General features: G+C 40.0%; 1 protein-coding gene across 7 annotated transcripts in view; it reads left to right on the top strand.

Moving 5' to 3' along the window:
* The window catches only part of LOC114438879 (paired box protein Pax-7-like), a 47,721-nt gene that overhangs the window by 20,636 nt on the left and 5,915 nt on the right, over window positions 1-21,170 (top strand). For 6 of the 7 annotated variants that reach the window (XM_028410506.1, XM_028410505.1, XM_028410502.1 and 3 more), the window contains 3 exons: window positions 1,762-1,927; window positions 2,382-2,581; window positions 14,662-14,929. In XM_028410506.1, the coding sequence (XP_028266307.1) occupies window positions 1,762-1,927; window positions 2,382-2,581; window positions 14,662-14,929 (634 nt within the window). Of the gene's footprint in view, window positions 1-1,761; window positions 1,928-2,381; window positions 2,582-14,661; window positions 14,930-21,170 lie in introns of those variants that run through there. The other variant, XM_028410508.1, reaches the window with a different exon arrangement.

A 21,170-nucleotide genomic window follows, 5' to 3' on the forward strand; every position in this document is an offset into this window, starting at 1 on the left:
AGGGGACTTTTCATATGTTATTGTGCCACTGTGGTAGTCCATTCTGATCAGAATGTGATATTGACTTACCTCCTATAACTGTGTGGTAATTGGAATCAAATTTATATTTGTTGTTAAAATATATGCAGAGTTAAAGCAATCTTAATTTTAATCTACAACCCTAAATCTACATACAAATAAACACAATGGGCCTCATGCAAGAAACCATATAAGAAAGAATTGTCTCTATTTTTGTTTTTATCCTACATTTTATTTTATTTTGTTCATACCTATAGTCTTGTGTGATTCACCAATGTTTTCTTATTTTTACACTTTCTCCAGGAAGATACATTTTACAAGAGCACTCTTACCAAGATAAGAGAAAAAAACAAGAACTTATTCACTATTGATATTTTTTCTGTCTACTTTAGCATCTATTTTCGGATCTTTATTTGACAACATATACATCCATATTATGCACGTGCGCATGCAGGGGAGCTATGCACATGCAGGCGTTTTCAGGTCTACTTCATCTGCCCCTCTCAAAGTTGACTGTTTGCACACGGCACACCACCTGCCCTTTAATGGTGTTTAGTGGGTGTCACATATGCTAATTGCAAACAACCATGCATGTGCCACGCACATCACAATCAGTCAAATTGAACATTCAGCACACCTTGGTAAGAGCTGATTTGGATGATAAGAATGGTTGATTCTCTGAGTTTTTAGAGACTATTGCAGCATGAGGGCCATTAAGTCTTAAGCCATCAATTTAGAGGAACATTTTTGACCTGAATACATAACAAATTCATGAACTGCTACAACAAACCCTGGCAGTGTGGTGTCACCTCACCTGGTTGGTTTTTAGCTCTACTTAGTCAGCCACACTACAAAGGATTTTGATTCTCTTGCCCACAACTATAAATGAGCATGCTACTACCATACTTAGCATACTGCGCTGCTCTGGTGGATGTTTTAGATGTCTATATATAGATAGCGGACTAGCTAGCTGATAAAGGATTTAAAGCTGATGTAAGTTATAACATTCCTAAGTATTAAAATTAATTACTTAATTCTTTACTTTTTTCATTCATTTCTTTAGTCACCAAGCATGGTCTTCAGGGGCGGGGTGAATGTTAATGTTAACTCTTGTTGTGCCTCTACTTCTGTCATTTCTCTTTTTAGATACTGAGCGTGGTTTGTTGCTTGGAGTAGGCGGTTTCTGTGATAATGTCCATGTATCCAAGAGCCTCAGCTTTTGTTTGGTGTTTACTTCACCTATTAAATCATTTTGGATTAAGTGCAATAATGAAATACATAGATATCGTAAGACATAACATTATATCTTATTCTAACACATACTGTGGAGAATAATGTCAGATTGTTACAAATTAATTTTCCACATAATTCTTATTCAATGCATGACACACCCTGATTTAATGCATGAAGCAGTGCTGGATGCAATCAGGCTCCCATGAGGACAACCAGCATGGAATGTAGAGACAGTGACCATTGTCATCATCGACTCATGTCAGATATAACCAAAAGACAGTTCCATCTCACCTCTGCACCGTTCTGTGTGTACTGTTTTGTTTCTGGAAAAAGAGAAGATATGAATACAATTCTTACACTAACTGCAAAAGCAGAATCTAGCTTTATCCATTTTTATGCTACATACCTGAGGCACATGCTTCTGTGTAATTTCTGATTTAGAGTAATACAACAAACATTTTATAAAAAATGTTTACTAAGTAATGCTTTTGCTTTTTCACTGTTTTTAAGGTGTGGTTTAGCAATCGAAGAGCCAGATGGCGAAAGCAAGCAGGAGCTAATCAGCTGACAGCGTTTAACCACCTTCTGCCAGGTGGATTTCCATCCACAGGGATGCCAACGCTTTCAACATACCAACTTCCGGAGTCCAGCTACCCAACCAACACTCTGTCCCAAGGTAGGACACACGCACACACACACTGGCTCACTATCTGGCAGCTTCATCAGGGACCATTCAGACCATTTTCTGCTAGACCTATCCTGGGGAGGGTCATAATAGAGCTGAATTTCCTCAATTTGTACACAGTCTGTGGAATTCTGGTCATTTTTTATAAAATGCTAAAGGGTTCACAAACTTTCAAGCAGCGTTGTACATTACTGCAGTTTAAGATACATGTAAAAACTACATTACAAGCCTGTCTCTTCCTATGTAATTCCTCACTAAAACATCTCTACTTCTTAGGAACACAATAGGAAGCCATGATTAACTGTTTTGTTACAAGCAGTGACATAAAAAATCAGTGGACTCAAAGATGACAGAAGTAAAAAAAACCCACAATGCTTAGAAACGTGATATTTCTGGTTTAAATAGTGTCCGTGCTCAGATTTGTACTTTTGCATTTTTCTCTTAGATGGAGGTGGCACAGTTCACCGTCCCCAGCCATTACCTCCATCCACATTACATCAAAGCGGCTTGTCCAATCCTGATAGCAGCTCAGCATATGGTCTAGCTTCCAGTCGCCACGGGTTCTCCAGCTACTCTGACTCTTTCATGAGCTCTGCAGCACCTAGCAACCATGTTAACCCTGTCAGCAATGGACTTTCCCCCCAGGTAAGTCCTGATGGACTAATGTAATAGTTTTGAATGAGGAAATACAGGCAACTTACTGTGACTTCATAGTATCATTGATACCCCGCCTGATGTGGGGTTGGCTTTGTGCCCCTGCAACAGGGCTCAAAACTTGTCACACATTGCTGTGGTATTCTATCGCCTTCTCAGAGCAATTCTCCAAAAAAAAGTTGTAATAGAACAATGTGCTTGAAGATTGACAATGTCAGCACCATATGTAGCATTGCATTGACTACAGTTTCTGGAAATTTCAGTTCATAAGTTGGTGCTAACAGCTGGTAGTGGCTTCTCTCTAGTCTCCAAGTCCAGTCAAATGGTTTGTGCAAATATATATTTGGTATATATATTGATATATAACTTTGGTCATGCATATTTCCATTCCTGATCCTGATTACTGTCTCCACATTACAAAATATTGCACAAAAACAGCACATGGTAGGCTGCAGATGGCAGTTTAACTAATTATTAAGAAACATTGTGTGGTAAATGTGCTCTGCATAGGAGGGAATTTAAATTATGATGGTGTGTAGCCCATGTAAAATTTATCTTGATGACAATCCAGATTTTATTCTGAACTTAACTGTAACTTGTTTTAAAATAATTATTTTATGATTTTAAAATCAAGACAACTAGACTATCTTCCTAAGGAGGTTTGGCAAATCCCTCAAGTAGCTTCATATGTTCTGACTGACCTATGGTTCTAAAAAGAAAGAGTCGGCTTTTAATGATACAGTCTCTGAGCAGAACAGTGCATGAAACCAAAACTGTTCTAGGTGTTTAAAAAACAGTCCTGGCCCTAAAGGGATAAGATAAGATAAGATAAGATAATCCTTTATTAGTCCCCCACACAGCAGAAACAGCACACGTAAAATATATAGAAAAATAGATAAATAGAATGAACACAAGGTAAGTGAATGCTTGATTAAATACCAGAATAAAGTGACTTGAGTACTAAACTGTTATTGCACGTTATGATCTGGTATGGTAAAAATAAACACAAGGTGAATGAATGTTTGATTAATTAACAGAATAAAGTGACTTCAGTACTGAACTGTTATTGCACATTACGATTACGGGTATGGTAAAGATGACAGTTTACATTATATACATAAGAGCTGTAAAACAATAAAGTTATTGCACTGCATGACCACGTTATTATACAGGAGGTAGTGTGGTCTTAGCTATGAGTGGATATATACACACATATGTATATGTACACATACATATACACATAAGCTACTATTAGAGGTCATAATTTAAAAAATTGTGCCCCTTCAGTGGGCAGATACCTCCACACAGTCACGCTCATGGAAGGATTCCATGGATATGTCTCACCCCTCATCACTTCACTCCTTTTGCTCTGCCTCTCTCTCAATGAAGTAATTTATGCAAATCATCATCAATATGCTCCTGACTCACCTAAAGTGAATGCTCTTTTATCTCTGTGTTAGAGTCACCATGGGAAACGTTACATATTGATGATTTACATTACATAGTGTCTCTCCTAAACAGTGAAAGCCCTGACTGGCACAGGTCATCCTTCCTAAGCATCAGTATTACAAAAAACAAAGAACAAGAAACTACAGTTCTCCAACATGTCCTAATCAACAACCAGACTGTTTGGACAGTACAGCAGAATAAATATATCACTACTGTCACTTTTTATTTCCTCCAGAAGATTTCCTTTGCAAAAAAAATTCATTTTTGCCACGTTTTTTAAAAAATTTGTATTTTTTTTTGCTGACAACACACATGAATACGTTTACTCTAATTTGATCAAATAATCAAATACATTGTGTGTATATTTTCTTTTCTTTTCTTTCTTTTTTTTTTTTTTTACTTGTTCTGGGTCTGTTTGAGTTCCTTCTCCACATATAAACAACCAAACATTTAAAGCTGATAAAGCTTGGAGGAGCTGTAAAAGTTGCCTTGCTTTAAACCTGAAATTCTAGCATGTCATTTGTCAAACTGTGAGAGCTTCCCCTGGATATTGCAGGGCAATGGCTTAATAAAAATGATAACAGTATCAACCTGAACACAGAGTCTTTGAGCCACTCCCTTCAGGCAGGAGGTTATGGTCCATTCGGACCAGAACCTCACGCCACAAGAACAGCTTCTTCCCCTCTGCTGTTGGACTGTTGAACTGTAATTAATGCACTGCTCTGCACTGTCACTTCACAAGGTCACTTTAGTATAGTCACTGCATATTGATGACTATTGCACTGTTTACTCCATCTTGCACTACTTGTACACTAGTACCACCTCACCGACCCATGTGGTACCTGTTACATTACTACATCATTACACTGTTCCACTCTTTCATATAAGGGCCTATGTTTACCATTACATCCGCCACTCATTTTATGTTCTGTTCAGTGTATGTCTGTTATGTCATGTCTGTTATGCCATGTCAATTTAGCCTTACTTTAGTTTATTTACCTTAATTCTATCTTAGTTCTATCTTATTTCAAGTTAATTATTATATGTTCTTTGTATGCACCAATCACTAAGGCAAATTCCTAGTAATGTGAATCCCCTTCACTTACATGGCAATAAACACGATTCTGATTCTGATATCGACTGTAAAGACATTTGACTTTTACTTTATTTTTCATGTCAGCATTTTCCTGCCCTATGTTTTTTTATTGTAGCTTTTATATTGATTGGAATTCAGTTTGAAGGTAGATAGATAAGTGTAATTTAGTGTAGGACATAACAAACAGAGTGTCAGGATTGTTTTTACTAGATTTATTGTTTGACGTTTTTCTGCATTTTGTGTTTAAACAGCACAAGCATGTGATATAAGCCTGGCTGTAATGCCTTCAATCTCCACTTTAAATCAGTCAGTATGTAAACAGCTTGTCTCATGGCATCAGTAGAGGAGGTTCTGTGCCAACATGTTTGTGTGGCCATGCTAACAGACAGGGGAGGGGCAGGGGATTCTCTGTTCTACCCCTTCCTGGTCCTTTTAACAATACCCATACCAAATGAGACTTTGTGTACTCACAAAGGATTCTTCAGTGGCAGAATACACAATTCACTTATATCAATACCTATCACAGACTCAAGAAAAATTTGATGCAATTAGTCACAAATGCTGGGCACTGCAGCCCAACTACAGCAACAGGATCCAACAGGCAGAAAATAAGATTTAGATGGTTCTTACAAAGAGGTGCAAAATTCAGCTGTACATTTGTCTGCAATTACTGGTGTTCTATCTATATGTTATATGTTGTATTTTATTTAATCCACTGTATTTTATATATATAAAATATATACATATATGCAGTATACTGTATATATTTTAGGCCACAACATCAACAGAATAAATCCCATCAAACAGCTCCACCAAATTCATTTGATTGAAATAGTATTCATTCCTGACATGAAATGTGTCTGCAGTGAATACTGCTGCATTCTGTGTTTATTGTCCTCTAAGTCTATTCTGTTCCAGCTGAAGCTTTTCCATTATGGGTTCACAGGCATTGACCCTTTCATCATGTTCCCAGGCATTTACATGAGATAACAGTGTAGGGTGAATTTCCTAAGATTCCACTTCAAAATTGCAGGAAGACCATATGCTGTACGTCTGACAGCCAATAATTCAATTTGAAACAGCTATATTGCATTTCGAATGTAATTCACTCAAGCCATTTTTGCACCTCCTCCTCTCAGATTGAATGGGAAAAAATTAGAGGTTGACTTTCATGTTGAGATGGGGTGTGCAGCCAATTCCAAGTCTTATTGACAGAAAGACAAAAATGGCAGTATAAAATGCCATCTCTGTTTAAACAGAAACTGTTTCACAGCCTCAGCATCAGAGTTGTTCTAACCCTATATCTAAAACAATATCCTACAAAAACAAAGCTTTTTTAACTACAGATGTTTTTACCATAAATGTATTTTTTGTTGTTGTTTAGAGTCCTGTAAGTGTTGAGGAGTGTTTGTTTGTTTTATTTATTTATTTCAGTCAGACAGTCAGTGATGCTGGACCACTAATTCCGTTTTGTTAGGTCAGACAAATTAGTGACTTGCCACTGGAGGTCACTCTTCTCTTCTGGAGTAAAGCATAACACATTTCTCTTCCTGGGCTCTCATTTTCTCTACGGTTTGTTGTGAGAGGAAGAATTAGCCTGCTTTGGAATGGTGGAACTCTCTGGCTTGCTATTTGATGTCGGGGTGAGAGATAGAGAGAGCAGGCGAGTAAGGATAGAACAGAGTGGGTTTCAGTGTTGAGGGATCAGAGCTGCTTTGGTTCTCCAGCTCTGTCTCTTTGATCCATATCCCCAGGCCTGCCTGCCTGTCTCGCTAACTCAGGCCTCTGCTCATGATTCCTGACAACTGTCGGCCCGAGATAAGGAGGTTGGGTTGTGGGGGGGAACTGCCTCCCAACCCCCCCCACCCAAACAGTCCCATATCCCATACACTATCCCACATGCTTGCATTTTCGTTCTTGTTCTTTTTTTAAACCTAATATCAATGAAGAAATGTGTGGACTTTTATTAATAAAAACATGATCACAGGGGGTCATCCTCCCCCAACTAAATACATAAATAAGTAAAAGCACGTCACACTGTAGAAATGCTCCAGTTTATGGTGTGTACATGTAGCAGCATGCACCTGAATGTCAATGAAAGTAGTGCCTGATATTAGACTCAGCTGCCATTAAAATCTGCAGTACTAAACCCTCCGACTGGGCACACTGTCAAATGGTATACTCCCATGTCAACCAATCAAAAAGGATGAGCACATATATTTACATCATTCCCACAAAACATAATACAGTCGAGGAGAGGGATGGCAGTGGGGGAGGGTGATGGTAATTAGAAATCCCCTGAAAAACAGATGCTATTTCAGTTTGGCAAGAGGCAAGGAGCTTTATATCAAATAAATAAAAAAAGACGAGACCTTCTCAAGAAAGCTGCCAAAAAGCAGAGGAATTTAAATCATATGCACTGATGGAATGTTTGTAGGATATATTTTCCTTTATTTGTCACTTAGAGTGTTTTCCTCTCCTCCTAAACAGAAACTAAACAGAGCCCAGGGGCCTGTCTGATTGACTAAGTGGGTAGAAGTGTGTTAAACCCCTCTAGTTCCCGTGGTTTGAATGAAATGTAGGCGTTGACTGGCTGCAGTACGCAAACAACCGAAACCTAAAACTCACATTTATTTTTGTAATCAGTTTTTACAAATACTAGATTTTCATTAGCCAGAGGGATTAAATTATTTTTGGATCTTTTCATCATCAATGCCAAATATAAATTAAAGCTGTAAGCAGCAATGACGGGCCCTCGCACTCTGTGAGACTCATAGCCGTCATCCCCCCTATCGTCTCATGGCCTCTGTCCCCCATTACTGGCACGTGCAGTGGTCAGCAGGACAGAGGAGTACACCAAAATACATATATACAAAAGAAAGGTCCTCTGGCCAGTAGGTGGCGCAGTGACTGTAGCATATCAATTCAATTCAATTCAATTCAGTTTTATTTATATAGCGCATTGCACTGCAGGTCAGAATGGAGGTCTTGAGACCTGCAAAGAGAGAGAGAGAGCAAGAGCGAGGCACAAAACTACAAGGAAGACAGTACACACAGATTATGAGATGATATTACCAGTATGAGCCAGACTAAGGAGAGTAGAGGAGAGGTCAGAGGGTGAGAGGGAAACTGCTCAGTGGATCATGTTTGTGACCCCCGACAGCATAGGCCTAGAGCAGCATAGCTGCGCTAAAAGTTAAGATTTTATCAGCCCTATGATACCTGTGGCTGAGGCGACTGTAACTATACCTACCAGCCCTACACAATATGTTTGAGGCTAACTATACACCTTACTAAACAAAAAAGTTTTTAGTCTAGTCTTAAAGGTGGAGGCAGTGTCTGCCTCTCGGACCCAGATTGGTAACTGGTTCCATAGTAGCCTATGGCCTGATAGCCTGATAACTAAAAGCTCGTCCTCCCATTCTACTTTTATGAATCCTAGGAACAACAAGTAAACCTGCACTCAGAGATCTGGGTGTCCTATTAGGAACATATGGTACAATCAGGTCCTGCAGATATAATCGAGCAAGTCCATGAAGAGCCTTGTAGGTTAGAAGAAGGATCTTGAATTGTATTCTTGAGCCCACTGGGAGCCAGTGAAGAGACGCTAGAACAGGAGAGATATGATCCCTTTGGCTGCTTCCTGTCAGAACTCTAGCTGCTGCGTTCTGGATCAGCTGCAGACTGTTGATGGAGTAATGTGGACATCCAGACAATAATGAGTTGTAGTAGTACAGTCTTGAAGTGACAAAAGCACGGATGAGCTTTTCAGCATCACTCTGAGAGAGAATGCTCCTGATCTTAGCAATATTACGCAGGTGACGTCTTGGAGACGTTTAATATGAGAGACAAACATCAGACAAACACATCATGTCTTGATCAAAGATAACTTCAAGGTTCCTCACAGTTGTACTGGAGGCCAAAGTAATTCCATCCAGAGAGAAAGTATTATTATTAATCTAGTTCTGAGGTGTTTAGGTCCAAAAACAATGACCTCAGTCTTGTCTGAGTTTAATAGTAAAAAGTTGGAGGACATCCAGTCCTTTATGTCCTTTAGACATGCCTGTAGTGTTTCTAGCAGCTCCGTTTCTTCAGGCTTTGTGGATAAATACAGCTGGGTATTATCAGCATAACAATGAAAGTTCATGCCGTGCTTCTGGATGATGTTTCGTAGAGGGAGCATGTAGAGGGTGAACAAGATCGGTCTGAGCACAGAACTCTGTGGGACACCATGATTAACCCTTGTAGGCGAGGAGGAAACATCGTTAACATGAACAAAGAACCAAGAATAACCAATAATTAAAGCTGCAAGCAGTTATGACGGGCCCTCGCACTCCTTGCGGTCCGCGGGACCAGCAGCCACTGCCTCCCCTATCGTCCCACGTCCTTTCTTTTCCCGGTACTGGCAGGAGCTGTGGTCTGCAGGCCAGAAGAGGACACCAAAACACACATATACAAAAACAAGTCCTCCGGCCAGTAGGTGGCGCAGTGATTGTAGCATATCAGCATATCAATCTGTGCAGAGTCAGATGTTTAGCATGACTGTACGGTTTCATCCACAGTTGAAGTATGTGGGAGGTATGTGGGAGATACAGCCAAAAATACACGTCCAGTGCATTGGCGAAGGGTCAAATTTGTGGCGGCGCCACGGCCAGACCGTGTGACGAAGTGCTGCGTTTTTGATAACTTGTGGTCCCTAATGCCTTAAGAGTAAGCAAACCAACTTTCAGGTGGATTGGAGAAATCCTCTAGGAGGAGTTTGTAAAAGTGCGGGGAGTGAAAAATGCAAAATGGCGCAGTGTTTTCAAAACTTTTTGTGCGTTTTAGAGGATACCTCCAGGAGACTTTTTTTTCTTGTCTAGAGGTGATATATATGCGTACCAATTTTCGTGTCTGTAGGTCAAACGGGGAAGCAGATCTCATTCCAGGGGGCGCTGCTGAGCCATGTGGCCATGCCCACATATGACGATGAGGTGATATGAAGATGTAGAGGGGCTGATGTCATGATAGAGTAAGAGGCAGGTAGGATGAACAAATCTAGAAACACAGCAGCTTTCTCTATGGTGGCGAAGGGTCACCTTTGTGGCGATGCCCCGCCCACACGGTGTAACATCGAGCTGCGTTTTTGATAACTTTTGCTCAGCCACATGTCTTCAGAACCAGGTGACAAAATCTCAGGTCTATCAGAGTATTTCCCTAGGAGGAGTTCATTCAAATACGAGGTGTGGAACATGGATAATCAGCCTGAACACAATTCATACCGCCAGTAGGTGGCGCTATGAGAGTTTGTGGTCATTAGCATATCAATCTGTTCAGAATGACAGGCTCAGCATGCCTGATTTTTTTCATCCACATCGGATGAAGTATGTGGGAGATACAGCAACAAACACATCCATTTCCTGTGCGTTGGCGAAGGGTCAACTTCATGGTGGCGCCACAGCCAGACCGTATGACGAAGTGCTGCGTTTTTGATAACTTTTGGTCCCTGACCCCTTAAGGGCGAGTGCACCAATTTTCAGCCGTATCAAGCGATTCCCCTAGGAGGAGTTCGCAAAAGTGCGGGGTGTGCAAATTGGAACAAGACGTGATTTTTTCAAAATGGCGGACTTCCTGTACATCGTGGAATTTTCGTCCAAGAGGCTTTTGTTCTTGTGTTCTTCTTGAGTTTCAGGTCTGTAGCAGTTGCGGTGAATATTTTCACACTTTAGGGGGCGCTGCAGAGCCATGCAGCCACGCCCACCAATGGCGACAGTGTCAAGTAAAAATTTTAGTTGGGGGACAAAGTTTGGTGAGTTTTTGACCACGTTCAGGGGGTCAAAATCGCGTCCAAAGATAATTCCTTGCATTTCAATAGGGCTCTTGCACCTTTCGGTGCTCGGGCCCTAATAAACGCTTGCATTTCAATAGGGCTCTTGCACCTTTCGGTGCTCGGGCCCTAATAAACGCTTGAATTTCAATAGGGCTCTCGCACATTTCGTGCTTGGGCATGTTCAAGGCACTATGCTCATTTCCTTCTTAGTTTATTCCCACTGAGGAAGTGTGCGGTAACAGACTGCAACTCAGGGTATATTTCCATACAGCAACATTAGTGATATCCACAAAACACTTGTTGCTGTGGCTGTCTGGACCTACAATGAAAGTTTATTCATTACCGTCAAAGTTTTGAAGTGAGATGACAATCTACTAAAAATATTAATACATATTATACACAAAAAAATGTTACTCTTTGTTAGGACAGATGCTGCTAAGGTGCAATGAATTGAGTTAGGGAATAATTTAAAAGCCATTGCACTCACTTCCATATAATAAAACAGAATGTTGATAGAAGTGTTCTACAAAGAACACAAACATTCTACAAATAATTTTTATGTTATACATAATAGTATCTAATAGTATAAGTTTCTTTTTTCCTTTCTTAACCCTTATGCACTGTTGACATTTTTGTCTTCCTAGAGTAATTTTTCTGTTTAATTTGGCCATATCTTTGTCTATATGTGAGCAAATTGAATCATTTTTGGTGAAAAAGCTTGATTTTACATACATTTTGTTAATATGATTTGATGTGAGAAGAGCAGCAAGCAACATGAAGAGAGGATTCACTTGGGCACAAGCTTTGGAAATGATTATGCAGCCTGGCTTTATGAAGGGCCAGGCTGTGAAGGTGTGAAGCCTGCACAAGTAGATTTGTCACTCCTTCACAAGTGAATCCTTCATTTGTGCACAAGTAAATCCTCTCTTCATGCTGCTTGCTGCTCTTGTCACCATCTAATGACCAGGAGGATGCATGCAAGACCACTAGTTTTTTTGTTTTGTTTAGTCTGAACCTCTCAGCATCAAAGGGCCACACACTTACTTTTAGGGCTGCAACTAACTATTATTTTAAACTGTAGATTAGATTTAGTCAACGATTATTTGTTATTATTACATTATTTATCTATGGTATCTATTTAGTAACATGCACATGTACTAAACTGACCCCAACCCTTCCTGGGGTGCATTTGATGACTGGTGCACCAAACTATTATTAAATGTCTTTTAGGTTGCTTAAATAATATGCATTAACAACAAAATATCTTGTTGACAAAATTTAAAGGTAGGGTAGGAGATTTCATTCTGATGTACTTTTTGTTAAATTAGTGTAACTTCTCTTTACAATCCAATAGCAACCAATTACTTCGGCAGTTTCGCTTTAAAACGAAGAATATGAATCATCTGTGGAAGCTATAAAACGCTAAAAACATCAGCCAATCCCAATCAATAAGGGAGAAAAAATTAAAATCCAGTGCTGTGCATAAACTAACAATGCATTAAAGTCAATGTTGTTAGTAATGTTTGACATGTCCAAGACTGTAAATAAAGGTTAAAAAAAATCCAGTCCACATTCACCTTTTCTATTAACTAAAATTAGCCATTTTGATCAGAACTGAAGTTAATTAAAAGGTCTATGCAAAAAATATGAAAAAAAATATTTAGCTTATATATTTTTAAAACAGTTAAAGTTAGTGGACGTTTTTGTCCCAAACAACACAAAAGGGTAGCGTTTGCGAATGTTGCACAAGAGATAAATATGGTCATTTCAACCCCTTTAAACTTATACTAGCAAAGAAAACAGCAATGTGGCAATGAAACAGCAAGATTATAGTAGTCTACTTCTACTACATTCATCTTGGATATTGCAAGGTATAAAGCAACAAACAGATATGTCTGCTGTACAGTCTGTCAGCTGTGCTTCATTCAGGCCCCTGCAGACTGCTTTTAGCAGGCAGCACTCCTGCACCCCAGCCTCCTGCTGAAGGCCATCTGAGTTTATTTACATGTCATTATGATGAGACGGGACAGATATTAACACTGTCAACTGCTGTTTGATCTGACATCCGTCAATATGCTAACTTTCCGCTGCTTGAGTAAACAGCTTCCTGCCTGCTTCCATCCTCTGAGCTGACCCCACTCTCCTTTGATAAAGAGCTTCTTGGCCTGAAACCATTAAAGGTTAACAATTAGTTTGGAACAAATAGCTGAGGCACAGGCAGGATATACAGCGGGGGGTGTTAGAGAGCGGGAGAAGGTATTAGGCTTAGTGAGAGGCCTTGCAAGAGTGGAAACAGTTACTTGCTTACTGCTCACATAAAACGGAAAATAAGGAAATTATAAAAAGGCACTTCAACAGTGTTTATTTTATCAAAATATGCAGATAAATAATCTCCAAAATAAAAAAGGGAAAAACTGTTGCAAATAAGGTAAAGGTTTGTCATTTACACAATTTTAGGTAAAGTGGTAAATTTAAAATATTTCATAAAAGATGTTATTGTAGCAAAACTAAATTTAAATTTTAAAGTATGTAAAATAAATTTTGGTATCCTACAGCTATACCTGTCATTTTACTGTTTATTAAATTAACAATTAGTGTTTTTATTATTTAATCATAAAAAGAATAAAAAGCTGCATTTCTTTAATTATAGATTTTACAATTTTACAGATTTTACCAATATGGAAAAAGATGGGGGTACTGAATCCATCTATCCATTAATTTGGCCGGGTTGCTGGGTCAGCATTCTAAGCATAGTCTCCCAGACTTAGAGGACACTTCTTCTAGCTCTTCCGGGGAAATCCTGAGGCGTTCACAGGCCAGCCAAAAGACATAATCTCTCTACCGCATCCTGGGTCTCCTCCCGGTGGGACATGCCCGGAACACCTCCCTAGGGAGGCGTCCAGGAGGCATCCAAAACAGATGCCCGAGCCACTTCAGCTGACTCCTCTCGATGTGGAGAGGATTGCTGCAATGCAATCAAATTAAATATTATCGATAAATTATTTTAAATTATATACACTTATAAATATGCCACATGTGCACACACAGCATCATGACTGCTAAATTGGTAAATTTACCAGTTATAATTTACTTCAGTATGGTGGCCTATTAGATTTTAAATAACCTTTTGATGGTCACACTACTTGAAGTCCAAGTCGTTCTTCTTTGGAATTAAGATGGTGCAGTTGTGCAGCTGATTGTTTGCATTTATTCTGTCAGCAGTTTCTCCACAATAGAATATTGTTGCCCCACTATATTTTCAGAGGTCCCACCATTCACTGGGTTGAACCCACAGGCTTAAACTCCTTAACTTTTGGTAAGACAAATGGTCTTTTTCAAGAGACGGGTTTGAAGGGTTTAAAGATACTTTTTTCTGTTTAATATTGGTTGGCAAATGATATGTTGATGGTATATGATTAGCAATAATTCTGATTCTAATTTAGGCCTTCTCGGAGGTCCTAGAGAGCTTTATATATTCCCCTCCATTCCTCCACCCACTGTTTCTAGCTAGCTAGTGCTCTTCTGTGTCTTTTTTCTATTTATGGTGGTATGCAGGGTTAAAATACATTATCTAGCTAGACAAAAGAAAATGATTAAATTAAAAAATGATGGATTGTATCTCTGAGGTAGTATTGCAGTTATTGTCAACATTACAGAACCACATTCTCATAACTATTAACCCAGTGGTTTTCAAGATGTCTTTCTGTGTGTTTGCAGGTAATGAGCATCCTGAGTAACCCAGGTGGTGTTTCCTCGCAACCACAACACGAGTTCTCCATCTCACCACTCCACAGCACGTTGGACTCCTCATCTTCCAACAGCATCTCAGCTAGCTGCAGTCAGCGTTCAGCCGAGGCATCCATTAAGGCAGTGGACAGCCTTCCTTCATCCCAGTCTTACTGCCCCCCTACATACAGCACCACCAGCTACAGCATGGACACAGCAGTGGCTGCCGCGGGCTATCAGTATAGTCAGTATGGCCAGAGTGAGTCCTACTAGTTTGAGCTACCTAATAATGTTTTTAATATGTTTTTAACATTACTTCATGACACTAACTTAAAAAATACACAATTAACTTACAGAACAAAATGTTTCTTTTTTTCTTTCGCAAAGCTTATTCTAAAATGTACAATAGTGTAGGCAAGATATTGTATCACATATTGATATCAATAGAGAAATGATTGTATTTAAATAGTGTTCATCCCAACCTCACAGCCTTGGATCCCACAAATGTTTTGTTTTCACTGATAGTTAGGTATTTAAAACAAATGGCTAAAGATATGGTTTGGCTTAAAACACAAGCTGTCACAACAGTAAACACTTACATGGCAAAAATTACCTGGCATTTTTGGTTACAATGGTGAACTAACAACACATAATGTGCACCATGAGCATAGGTGGGGAGAAAAAACATACAAAGTCTGGAAATACCAACCACTTACACGACAGGCTATGTGATGAGCTGTAGTCATAGAAAATCTGGTGCATACTAAAACTCACCACATTGGTTTGGCTCTTTTTTAAGGTTCCTCTTTTTTCCATGTTGCTTGGGTCATATTTTATGTTCCAATAAGCATTACACATTTTCCTGTTAGGCATGGGCTGTATATCATGAGGTATGCAATCATGCATTAGTCCACTGGATACTGCTACAAATCCATACAAAAGATGAATATTTTTTAGATGTGGCCACAGTTTTTTTATCCCTAATAATTATACCGCAGTAAAAGTTCCCTCCAAATTGTGCATCTGATCACTGTCTGGAGTGACATTTGCTGTGGCCCTCCACTCCCCTGTCTCCCTCCTGCAGACAGATTTACTGGGTATAGACATTAGACTCTTTCCTGAATTCTAATTCTGAAAGCTCTTGGCAGATTAAGGAGCACACTGGCAAAATAGCTGAAGAGTGTGTCTGAACCTGTGTGCGAGTGAGTGCACAGGCACACATTTGTGTTTTTTCATGTGGGTTGAGCGTGTGTTATCAGATAGGCTCTATTTCAAAAGAAGAGGACTCTCAGTGTGACTGCTCAACGGGGATTTAAGGCATAAACCTGGTTGACAGGAAAAAACTGCATCCTTTAGAGGGCACTAAACCCTTTTGAAACATACACAAATACAAACACACACTCGCAGACACATATTGCTCCTACTAGCTTTCTAGGTGACTGACATCTTGGCAGACAGACCTGCCCACCCATAGGTGCTCTTCTTTCTCTCATTTCTCAGCACAGGAGTGACATCTTCCTTTCTTTCCAGACTAGCTTCTTTACTGACATGCCTTACTTATCTCCTCCTTATAGCCACAACACACATACATGTATATCCACATACACCTGTCAGCCGCCTCTCTGTAAAAGAGAGTTATCATCGACTGAACCTGGGAGGAGCAACATCAACTTCTCTGTGCTGGGCATTAATGTCAGCTTTCCAAGAATCACAGTTATTCTAGTGACTACCTGTCTTTCTGTCAGCGTAAGCCAAACGGTTGGCTGCTTTTGTCTGTCTGTCCTCTTGTCAGTCTTGGCGATTGGATATACAATGAACTGCTCTGCAACAATACAATGCATGTTAAGTGCATGTTAAGTCTACATGTTTTTCTTGTCAACATACGGCATGCATAGGGTTTTAACCACTATTATTCAAATAAGCAATACCATCAAAGCCTGAGACATCTTGACAGAGACAAAGAAATTCATTTTTGTTTAGAAATTTTTTTCTTTTACTTTATATATTATTTAATGATGCATTCCTGTATGTTTGGTCAGTGATTAAATCATCAATTTGTAAACCAGATATTTTGAAATTACTGCAACTACTGATGTTATCGCACTAGCTGTGCACCTTACCCTTTGTCATTCTATTAAATGAGCCCAGAGCCCATTTGACACTTGTTAATGTTTAGTATAGAAATCACTCCGCTTTTGTCGTAAATATATGATGGAAACACAAAGAAACTCTAACTCATGGCACAGCAGGTGAAGCAGACAGGTCATAATACAAGTTTAAACATGCAGAAGACATTCCTTTAGTTTAGGTTTCCAGTAGGACAATGTAAATTACTATTTTTAAGGGAAGTTTCAGGGGACATGCAGAGGCGAAGGGCCTTGGAGCACCAAGGTTTGAGAAACCCTAGGTTATGCTATCAGCCATAAGTCAATACAGTCATGTTCAAAATAAATAATAATAATAAAGTGGTCAATACTGCATCCCCTCTTATTGCTTCTATAGAATATAAGACAAAAACAATGATGTTAGAGAAGCAACTGTTGCTGCACATCAATCTGGAAAGACTTATAAAACCATTTCAAACTATTTGAAGTTCAATGTTCTACAGTGAGAAAGATTATTATAACCATCAATTGTTAATTCAAATCAGTGCAAACTAAACTCACATAAAATGGCACACAGAACAAAAATAAAGTAAATTCATGTGTTTTGTGTTTTTAATTAGATTAGGACCCAAACGCAGACAGTCAGGGGTTCAAACAAAAGGCTTAACCAAAGCCAAAGTCCAAAGCATGAAAACCAGGGATACAAACTACAAACCAAACAAAGGCACAGGTAATCCAAAAGAGGTCACTGAACATGAAGAACATCAGGGGGGCAGCTAAACCGGACTGACAAAGACAAAGGGATACAGGACTTAAATACAAGAGGATAACAAGACACAGGTGAGACACATTAGGGCGGGGCAAGCAATCACAAAGGAGGGAAACACAAGGAGGTAAAACACACAGGAACATAAGGGGAAACATGGGCTTTGTCACTCCCTAATCAGAAAACATTCGGCTGCCTGTGTTGAGAGGGAATTTCTTACATTTTTGAAAGTGGCCAAATTGTACTTTAGGGTTTTTGATATCTTTTATATGCTTCTAAAAATTAAAAGAAGGGTCCAATATGAGAATTATTTATATTCAGTAACGTTCTGAATTATTTCAGACATTATTACTAATGGTAAATCGTTGATATATATTGTAAAGAGTACTGGTCCCAGATGCGATCCTTGTGGCAGACCTATATTACATGGTCTTGGAATTGATTTAACTTGTTGTTGTTCATGATTTACTGTAATGAATGTTTTTTCTGCAAATCAAGAAAAATGGCTCCCATTATGCACCCCTTATCTAAGGACTGTTTTATATTTTTGGTTAAGTAGCAGCATGCTGTTTCTGTTGAGTGGTTCTTCCTGAATCCAAATTGCATGGGTCGTAGTAGATCACAAGTTTCTAAGTGTTTTACCAGTTGCCCGGTTACTACTTTTTCTATAGCCCTTGATAGTAATGAAAGTATACTAAAAGGTCTATAATTTGAAATTTCTGATTTGAAATCCCCAAATCTGATGATTTGGGGATGGGGATGATTACAGCTTGTTTCAGGGAGTTTGGAAAATCGTGGTGCCGAATGGAGGCATTTATTCATTTTGTTATTGGCATAATAAGGTGTTCATGGTTCTTCTTAATGAGAGTGCAATCCAGTCCATAAATATCTTTACTTTTTGAGTTTGATAGTCTGGAGAGTATTTTATTTATCTCCAGTTCATAAATGGGGATACGATTCAGTTCCTTGTAATGTGCATGAACATTTTTCCAGGAATGTATTGGTGTGAATTTATGGCTGAAATGATGAAATAATTATTGAAGTTGGCTATATCTGATTTCTCTTGCACCATTCGGTGCTCGGGCCCTAATAATAATTCCTAAGGTTTCAATAGGGCTCTTGCACATTCGATGCTCGGGCCCTAATTAAAGCTGCAAGCAGCATTGTGGGCCCTTGCACACCTTGCGATCCATGGGGTCATCGCAGTCTCCTCTCCTCTGCTCTCATCTCCTCTGCTCTGCTCTCCTCTCATTTCCAGAGATGTACAACAAACACATGTTTATAATACAAAGTTTCTGTTGCCAGTAGGTGGCGCTATGACCGTATCATCAAATTAACATATATATCTGTTCAGACTTGGGTCCATAGCAGTACTGTAAGATTTTGTCCACATTGCATAAAGTATGTTGGTGGTACTGCGGAAAATAGTGAGTTCCAAGAGACTTTTTTGTGAGTCTTGGTGTGATACATATGTGTGCCAATTTTCATGAGCCAACCCAAAACAGGCCAGAGGGGCATGCAGAGAAACCTATGAAAACACATTTTGTGTAGCCAGTAGGTGGCGCTTTGTCAAAACCTCAATATTGTATAGATGTGTTTAGAGTCAGACTCTGATCATACATGTGACATTTGGTACAGATCGGGCAGTAAACACAGAAGTTATAGCGACTTCCTGTTTCCTCTGAAATTGAGGTCATGCCCCGGCCACACCATAACACTTTTGAATGAGTTTTGGAATGCGTCTATTCCCTATGATGTCCTGAGTGGACACAGTGAATTTCAGCTCAATTGGATGAAGTATGTGAGGCGTGAAAAGTTTTGTAGGAAGGTCAAAAATCGACAAAAATGGCCGTACAATTCAAAATGGTGGACTTCCTGTTGGGTTGGGAGGGGGGGGGTCCAAGAGGCTTTTTTGTGCATCTTGGGATGATATATATGTGTGCCAATTTTCACGATCCTGTGTCAACCTGGCCAGAGGGGCTACACGTTAGGGGGCACTATAGAGCAATTTTCCCATGTGCGTTTTTAAAAGTCAGCAAATTTCAAAATTTTTCAGGCGAAAGTTTGGGGAGTTTTGTGGCACGTTAAGGCCCCCAAAAGTGCGATCTCAGGGGAGAAAAAAAATGTATAAAATTTATCAAAAAATTAAAGCTGCAAGCAGCGATGATGGGCCCTCACAGTCCTTGCGATCCGCGGGACCAGCAGCCGCCGCCTCCCCTATCATCCCACGACCTCTCTACCCCAGGTATCGGCATGAGCTGTGGTCTGCATACCAGAAGTGTACACCAAAACACATAGAAAAGACAGGTCTTCCGGCCAGTAGGTGGCGCAGTGACTGTAGCGTATCAGCATATCAGTGCATGCAGAGTCAGATGTTCAGCATGACTGTAAAGTTTCATCCACATAGGATGAAGTATGTGGGAGATACACCCACAAAAACAGCTATTTCCTGTGCGTTGGCGAAGGGTGAAATTCGTGGCGGCGCCACAGCCAGAGCGTATGACGAAGTGCTGCGTTTTTGATAACTTTTGGTCCCTAACCTCTTAAGGGCAAGTGCACCAATTTTCAGCTGGATTGGACAAATCCCCTAGGGGGGGTTCGCAAAAGTGTGGGGAGTGAAAAATGCAAAATGGCGTTGTTTTTTCAAAATTGCATTGTTTTTTCAAAATGGCAGCCTTCGTGTGCCTTTTAGAGGATGCCCTCAAGAGACTTTTTTTCTCGTCTAGAGGTGATACATATGTGTACCGAGTTTCGTGTGTGTAGGTCAAAGTGGGACCCATATCTAATCCTAGGGGGCGCTGCCGAGCCACGTGGCCACGCCCACATATGCATATGGTTATATCAATCTGTTCAGAATGACAGGCTCAGCATGCCTGATTTTTTTCATCAACACAGAATGAAGTATGTGGGAGATACAGCCACAAATACATCCATTTCCTGTGCATTGGCAAAGGGGCAACTTCGTGGTGGCGCCACAGCCAGACCGTATGACGAAGTGCTGCGTTTTTGAACTGTTGGTCCCTAACCCCTTAAGGGCGAGTGCACCAATTTTCAGCCGTATCAAGCAATTCCCCTAGGAGGAGTTTGCAAAAGTGCGGGGAGTGCAAATTGGAAAAAGGTGTGTTTTTTTCAAAATGGCGGACTTCCTGTACGTCGTGGAATTTTCGTCCAAGAGGCTTTATTTCTTGTCACGAGGCGATACATCAGTGTACTGAGTTTTAGTTCTGTAGCACATGCGGTGAATATTTTCACTCTTTAGGGGGTGCTGCAGAGCCATGCGGCCATGCCCTCCAATGGCGACAGTGTCAAGTCGCGATTTTCGTCGGGGGACAATTTTGTGCCAAATTTGGTGAGTTTTTGAGCAGGGGGTCAAATTCGTAATCATGTGGGCAGAACAATAATCAAGTATAATAACCTTTTGCATTTCAATAGGGCTCTCGCACATTTCGTGCTCGGGCCCTAACAATTGCCACATTTGTTGTTTAGATTTGTTATCATGATGTTACAGTGTGAGTGTGAATGGTTGTTTGCATGTGTATGTTGCCCTGTGATGGACTGGTGACCCGCCTCTCACAGGTAGATATAGCTGGGATAGGCTCCAACCCCATTGTGACTCTGCATGGAGAAAG

The sequence above is a fragment of the Parambassis ranga genome, chromosome 7, assembly GCF_900634625.1.
Source record: "Parambassis ranga chromosome 7, fParRan2.1, whole genome shotgun sequence".
NCBI lineage: Eukaryota > Metazoa > Chordata > Actinopteri > Ambassidae > Parambassis > Parambassis ranga.